The sequence below is a fragment of the Euprymna scolopes genome, chromosome 8, assembly GCF_053919585.1.
Source record: "Euprymna scolopes isolate OS-2025 chromosome 8, ASM5391958v1, whole genome shotgun sequence".
In the NCBI taxonomy this organism is placed as follows: domain Eukaryota; kingdom Metazoa; phylum Mollusca; class Cephalopoda; order Sepiida; family Sepiolidae; genus Euprymna; species Euprymna scolopes.
This window is the reverse complement of record NC_136489.1, coordinates 21884928-21892859: the sequence shown is the minus strand read 5'-3', so window position 1 is coordinate 21892859 and position 7932 is coordinate 21884928. Positions and strand designations below refer to the sequence as shown.

The following is a 7932-nucleotide window of genomic DNA, read 5'->3' as shown; positions in this document are numbered from 1 at the left end:
TTCAATTTTGAAAGAATTTGCTTTATTTAAGACAAAATGAAGGTGAATGAATTTATTTACAGAATTTAGATGAAAAGATGTATTTCAATAAATGGGCATAAAAATAGACAAATGGGAGTGGGGATCAGAGAAAAAAAAAAATAAAACCCTGTCAAAAGTAACATTATTAAGTCAACTCCATTTTGACAGATTATGCTTTAAGCATATATATATATATAAATAAACAATATTAGTCTACATTCCAATGACCAAAATTGTATTCATTTTCCGGACTATTGGATGTTCTTCTGTGACTGAAACAGTCCATAAAAATTTAACAAACGTTTTCATCCGTAAAACGAATATAATTTTGGTCACTGGAACGTAGACTAATATTGTTTTATATATATATTTTTTAAAAATTCCTTTCTTAATTTATTTTAAAAAATTAACTTATATAAAAAAAACTTGCACATCAACAAGCTATTTTTTTTTATTTGCATTTTTTTCTTCTGCAGAATGCAGTATTTTTCCGATGTTCCTCTCTCTGCCGACTTAAAAGAAAGAGGACGTTTGTGATGTGAACTTTCAATCCATATCAGTTCCGCTCTCTTCGTTGCTGCTGATATCTTCTTCTTCGGCTTTCGCAACATTTATAGTGAATTTGTATTCTTGATCGCAACCCATGTACGCATCGCTCATGTAGTAGAGCACGTAGTTGTGGTGGCCAACACTGGGTGCCACAAAATCAAGTTTCACTTTGGCCTTCTGCTGCAGGGTCAGGCGCTTGATGGAAAGCAAAGAATTTGTCTTGGAGTCGCCGATAACAACCCACCAACCTTCTTCACGTTTCTGAAAAAACATGGAAAATAGCAGAGATTTCAAATCAGATTTAATAATTAAAAAAAGTCAAGAATTTTTTAAAGACTATTTTTTAAAGACTAGCAGAGTTACTTGGTGTTGCGAAGGCAAAAGTGTAAAACTTTCATCTTTGTTTCTTTCCTTCTCACTCCTCAGTTTTCCTCTCGTCTTCCACTAACTCCCTCTTTCATGTTTGCCCAGCCCGTTCCTCTTTGGCTGGACACGCACACAACTCACCTTTATAATATACTAGCAGTTCAGCCCAGCTTTGCTTGGGTCCTATGTACTGTTCATAACTTTATGTGCATATGTATATATATATTAAAAAGTTTGACTCATGTCCAGGTAACCTACATCTAAAATTTCAAGTCTTTAGACACGAAATTCGCAAAGGAGTTTGGTAGAGTCTGTAAAAGGGCAACTCTTTCAACCCATGGCAACCAAATTTTCAACCAAAAACCGATTAAAAAGCTTGTCCTATGTCTGAATACACTTTATGTAAAATTTCAAATGTTTAGACCTAAAATTGGCTGAGTAATTTGGTAGAGACCGCAGAGATCAAATTTTTGAAAACTTTAACCCCAATCTTGACCCCATAACATTTATCTTGGGCTCAAATCAAATTAAAAAGTTTGATCCATGTCCAAGTAACATAAATCTAAAATTTCAAGTGTTTAGACCCAATTGATGGCGGAGTTTGGTAGAGTTCTCAAAGGTCAAATCATTGAACTTTGACCCCTTGACAGCCAAATTTCTGGCTGAAAACTGATTAAAAAAGATTTTCCCAAATCTCAATACTGTTTATGTCAAACCTCGAGTTTGTAGGCTGAAAATTGACAGAGTAGTTTGGTAGGAAAATGCACACACACGCAATTTCACTTTTATAGATATAGCGACAGATTCCTCAAGAAATGCATTTGTACAAGGGAAGTAACTGTTTGATAAAAAAATCAGTTACTTCCTTTAGTACAAAAAATGCCCCCCCCCATCTTCCCCAACAAAATCTAGGTCAGTTAACCTGTAAAGAATGAATGAAGATATATAATTTCAGATATTATAAATTCCTGTCAAACTTTTGTAAGTGCATCTTCCTTCCTCACTAACTCCTTTGGCTAGGGATTTTTATCTTCGGCCCCTAAAATTAATAGAGAATAGAGCATTCCTGTAAAGATCTGGTCCCTGTTGATTGCGGTGTAGTGCTGGTTCTGTGCACTTCTTGCTATCGTAGAAAAAAAGTAAATCCACTTCTTACTTGCCATTTGAAATTTTAATTCTGTAACAGGACTAGATAGAATATACCCCATGATCTTTTCAGACTGATCTCTGATCACTGCCGATGTGTCCACCTCTGTGCAACTTGTTGAATTTTATTTGTAAACTGAATGTCAACTTTGTAGCTGTGCAGCCGAGAACATCATTATTGGTGTACATACAAACAAACATATTACCAGGGCTTTACAGAAAGCAATGTGTTCCTTTTTGCTGCCACTGAACAGCAGAGGCAAGTAAATTAATTTTGGAAATGTGTTGAATTTTTCAACAGGTTATTTTAAAGTGCAGACAAAGCAGAGAAAGGAATGGCTTCTTTTGCTTAGGAGTGGGAACTGCTCTAAAACTAGTGGAGCAGGTCAGTATATTACATAAATGTTATGAAAGCCTTAATACTATGTTTTTTGTGGTGTATAAACCATACTTTGGGGTAATTGCACCAACTAAAAAAAAGTGCTCTTGATATGCGTAGTTTCCAAAAGAGCACTTTTAGCTAGTTGGCGCATTTACCCCGGACTTGGTGCAATTACCCCAAAGTACGGTACATCAAATTATTTCTATTTAACATCAACTCAATAATAACACCTGCTAGTATACATATATTTATGCATAGATTCAAAATGACATTTAAATCAGACTTTAAAAGTATTTCCCCAAAACATAATTTTAAAAATGTCTTTATTCAACTGACCAGCAGGGAGACCTATTGCTGCCCAGGATTTAATGATGATCAACAAATTTTTCATACTCTAATATTTTTATTGTCATCAAAATCAGTGAAATCCTTCATTTTCAATCCAATCGATTGTTTGCCCGTCTTAGTTGCTGACCCATCGTGGTGCACCGGGAGGAAGTTTCACATGCCTCTCGCAGTGACAGTCCACAATACATTGTAGTTGACATTGCACTGTAGAGAACCTGCTGTTGATTTTATAAATTATTTTTCTTTATATAATGGCTTGAATTAAAGTTCAAAATGCAAATGTCAAGTATCATGCTTGAATTGTGCTCTAAACAGAAACATTCATTTCGAATGCGTTCTTGTCATATCAAAGAACTGTTGATTTTATATGCCTGGCCTTATGGCTTGAACTTAAGTTTAAAATGAAAAAGTCAAGTCTCATACGTAATTATGCTTTATACAGAAACATTTTTTTCTGATGCATCTCTGTCATATCAAGGCACCTACTGTTGATTTTTATATGATAAAAAATATAAATATTAAATGTCTTTTTTATAGTTTTAAAGGTTAAAAAACTTCCAAGACATTTTTTTATTTACACCACTTGTGTCTACTTACAAAACTGAAAATCAATATTTAATGCTACTAAACCTTTCAAATCCTGTTTTTAAATTTGGATGAAAATACATCATATGATTTACAAGGTTGAATAATAAAATTGTCGCCCTAGAAAAGACGACATGATTCCATTTCCATTTGATGAAAACCAATTTTCTTTTTTGGTGGCAGACCATCAACTAGTTGGCCAGTTGCATACAAATCATGTCTGAAAGTGACACAATGCAAGATCGGAGATGTGCCGCTGTACAACTCATGCTCTCTACCGATTCAAGTCATGACAACAGGACCATTGCCAGCACCCTCAAACTGCAAGACGGTTCAACACTTGATGGCCGAACAAAGTTTCTGGCCACGGTTATGGTCTTTGGTGTGATTTCAAGTGAAGGCTACATCATGCCACCTCACATCTTCGAGGTCTGCTTGAAAGTTAACGCTAAAGTGTACCTGGATATGCTGAAGAGTGTGGTGATCCCCTGGTTCAATCAGGTGGCTGCTGGCAGACCTTGGCTCACACGTCCAAAGAGACCCAAGTTTGGCGTCAGAAGGAGTGTTACAACTTTATACGTTTCTCTCACTGCTCTCTCCTCCTTCCCTGAACTGAACCTGCTACTTTGTTTGGTCATATGTTTAGAACATCACGAACCTGACCTCCTACAAAACCAAAGCGAGCCTGATCGCCATTATCCACCGAGCTCCCGCCAGCATTTGTGGAAAAGGCATGCTCCTAGTTCCAGATCTGTATTGAGGCGTTGATTGAGGCTAAAGGTGGCTACATTGAATAGATGTAAGATCAATTACGTGCACAAAATAAAGTTACCTGAATTGATTTTTTCAATAAAAGTTTTAAAATAAAACTGTAATGTTGTTTTCTTTACGGTGACAGTTTTATCGTTCCACTCTAGATTCTAAAAAATGCTTTTAAGCTTTACGGTTCATAAGAGGAAATTAAAATTTATGGAACCTTGTTTATTTAGTGGCCAATGACTAAATTTAATGCAAATCTGAAATATTTTAATTTTTAAATGGATGGTTGTGTTCATATTATACCCCTTAATGTTTTTTCATGAGGGAACACTCACCTGTGGAAAGAAAGGTGCAATGACCGGTCCTGTTATTTCATCCTCCCTCTCCAGAGTGACCAATACATTCACCGTGCATCCACTGAAAAAAAAATTTTTTTTAAGTTAGACAAAACAAACAGCTGACAATAATAATTGTGTGTGAATTTCTGTTAAATAATAAAACAATGTTTTTATTAATGTTTTTACCATTTTAACATTTCATCTACTCTCATATGCATAACGTCTTATGAAAACATGTGGTTTCTCTTCATTTTCTGAGTCTTATTCAGATTCTAGTGTTTAGCTGTGTAACTGGCAGTTCGTTTTCTAGTTGTCAGCTTTCAGGCACACAAAGCTTTAATCCATAACAAATGTTTATATACATAAAAATTACACATAGATACAAACAGTGGGTGTTGTAAGAGTCTCATCAATGGTGTCTTACATCTCTTGCTTCTAAAATCTCAGCTAAGATTAACTCTTGCTTGTAACCCTTCTCAGTCAAACTCTGTCACTGATCTCCTCTAAGAGCCAGCGTTGTCTGAATATATTTACTTCTTGCTTGAAATGTTTTTTTTCATCAGTTTACTTTTTACTTTTGCTGGAAAGTACAGATTTCCAATTTTGCAACATCTTTCCAAATTCTCCATCTTGACTCCTCAATCTATGAAGTTTAATGGATCCATTTTTTTAATGCCTTTTTATTGTCGTTCATTTTCTAGCTTGGTGGTTCTAGATAATGTGGACGGATATATATATATTGCTCTAACATACTTCATATACTTTCAAAATGCAGTGCTTATGCACAATCCTTTTCTTTAATATTTACAACATTATCAATCACTGATTGCCATAACATCCTGAGAGCTCATTGTTCAAACTCCTCATTCACAGAAAACATAAATCAGAACAAATATATTGCCAAAACTGTTGCAAAAATGGCTGAGCTCCCTCTACCATGCTAGAAAACTATTCACACAATTTGTCCAGACATGGAATATTGTTGCCACATTTTAGCTGATGCATCTACCACAAGTTTCTTCGTCTTCGATAGGGTCCAAAAAAGAGTCTATAATCTGATAAGTCCTGCACCATCAACCCAGCTCCAATCCCTGTCCCATCATCACAATGTTGTATCCCTGTGCCTGTTTTACAAATACTTTGATGGAATGTGCTCTGATGAACTTGTAACACTTGTGCCCCCTCGACATAAATACCCTCGACTTACTCGACACTGCAAAATCTCATCCCTTTACTGTAGACATCCTGAGATACCAGAAAGCTTTCTACTCTAATAGTTTATTCTCTTAAATGGCGAGTGAGTTTGCGTAATATTACAAAACGCCAACCCTTGAACGGAGGAAAAAGGTTAAACGAAGAGAAGAGCATAAAAACGTGCAATTGAAATTCTGTGAACGATCGTTTGACTTGCCTTTTTATGTTATCCTTGTCTTGCAACTCAAAGGTCAACTCAATGTTAGGGTAGCGGTTACAGAACCGAGCCACATCTGCCATTTCCGCATCTGCCAACTGCAGCATCTCGTTGCGCTCATCATCTTCCATTTCCATGATGTCAAATATTGTGTCATGATTCTGCACAAAGAAATACAAGACAGTTTGTATTTTTTAAATATAAGATTGGTGAATACGACAAAAACTAAACACAAAATTACAATTAATGAAATTTTATTTCAACACAAGCAAATGTTATTGCAAGAAGATATAAAAGTAAAGTGGTCGACTATAGTTGGGGGCTCCCTTTTCATTAGCTACCAGATGGAGATGTAGGAGAGGATGCAACTCTTTTCCCAAGATTAATCACCTTATAATGCAATAATGTTTACCAAGAGGACATCAAGAACCTTCTTTTTTTTATTGAGTTTTAAGAGGGGTGAAGCTCGTTGTGAAAATTCAGACATTTCTGATTATAAAATTTTAACTATATCAGTGATGAAGCGAAAATTTTAACTATATCAGTGATGAAGCAAAAATTTTAACTATATCAGTGATGAAGCAAAAATTTTAACTATATCAGTGATGAAGCAAAAATTTTAACTATATCAGTGGTGAAGCGAACATTTTAACTATATCAGTGATGAAGCAAAACTTTTAACTATATCAGTGGTGAAGCAAAAATTTTAACTATATCAGTGGTGAAGCGAAAATTTTAACTATATCAGTGATGAAGCAAAAATTTTAACTATATCAGTGATGAAGCAAAAATTTTAACTATATCAGTGATGAAGCAAAAATTTTAACTATATCAGTGGTGAAGCGAACATTTTAACTATATCAGTGATGAAGCAAAACTTTTAACTATATCAGTGGTGAAGCAAAAATTTTAACTATATCAGTGGTGAAGCGAAAATTTTAACTATATCAGTGATGAAGCAAAAATTTTAACTATATCAGTGATGAAGCGAAAATTTTAACTATATCAGTGATGAAGCGAAAATTTTAACTATATCAGTGATGAAGCAAAAATTTTAACTATATCAGTGGTGAAGCGAAAATTTTAACTATATCAGTGATGAAGCAAAAATTTTAACTATATCAGTGATGAAGCAAAAATTTTAACTATATCAGTGATGAAGCAAAAATTTTAACTATATCAGTGATGAAGCAAAAATTTTAACTATATCAGTGATGAAGCAAAAATTTTAACTATATCAGTGATGAAGCAAAAATTTTAACTATATCAGTGATGAAGCAAAAATTTTAACTATATCAGTGATGAAGCGAAAATTTTAACTATATCAGTGATGAAGCGAAAATTTTAACTATATCAGTGATGAAGCAAAAATTTTAACTATATCAGTGATGAAGCAAAAATTTTAACTCTATCAGTGATGAAGCGAAAATTTTAACTATATCAGTGGTGAAGCGAAAATTTTAACTCTATCAGTGATGAAGCGAAAATTTTAACTATATCAGTGATGAAGCGAAAATTTTAACTATATCAGTGATGAAGCAAAAATTTTAACTATATCAGTGGTGAAGCGAAAATTTTAACTCTATCAGTGATGAAGCGAAAATTTTAACTATATCAGTGATGAAGCGAAAATTTTAACTATATCAGTGATGAAGCGAAAATTTTAACTATATCAGTGATGAAGCGAAAATTTTAACTATATCAGTGATGAAGCGAAAATTTTAACTATATCAGTGATGAAGCGAAAATTTTAACTATATCAGTGATGAAGCGAAAATTTTAACTATATCAGTGATGAAGCGAAAATTTTAACTATATCAGTGATGAAGCGAAAATTTTAACTATATCAGTGATGAAGCGAAAATTTTAACTATATCAGTGATGAAGCGAAAATTTTAGCTATATCAGTGATGAAGCAAAAATTTTAACTATATCAGTGGTGAAGCGAAAATTTTAACTATATCAGTGATGAAGCAAAAATTTTAACTATATCAGTGATGAAGCAAAAATTTTAACTATATCAGTGA

The 7932-nt window shown here is 33.9% G+C and overlaps 1 protein-coding gene across 2 annotated transcripts in view; it reads right to left on the bottom strand.

Moving 5' to 3' along the window:
* The window catches only part of LOC145283504 (U5 small nuclear ribonucleoprotein 200 kDa helicase-like), a 137135-nt gene continuing 129203 nt past the window's right edge, over nucleotides 1–7932 (bottom strand). For both annotated transcript variants that reach the window (XM_080132336.1, XM_080132337.1), the window contains exons 42-44: nucleotides 5906–6066; nucleotides 4492–4573; nucleotides 1–831 (exon numbers count right to left, since the gene is read on the bottom strand). In XM_080132336.1, the coding sequence (XP_079988462.1) occupies nucleotides 568–831; nucleotides 4492–4573; nucleotides 5906–6066 (507 nt within the window). In that variant the 3' untranslated portion in view covers nucleotides 1–567. The remainder of the gene's footprint in view (nucleotides 832–4491; nucleotides 4574–5905; nucleotides 6067–7932) is intronic.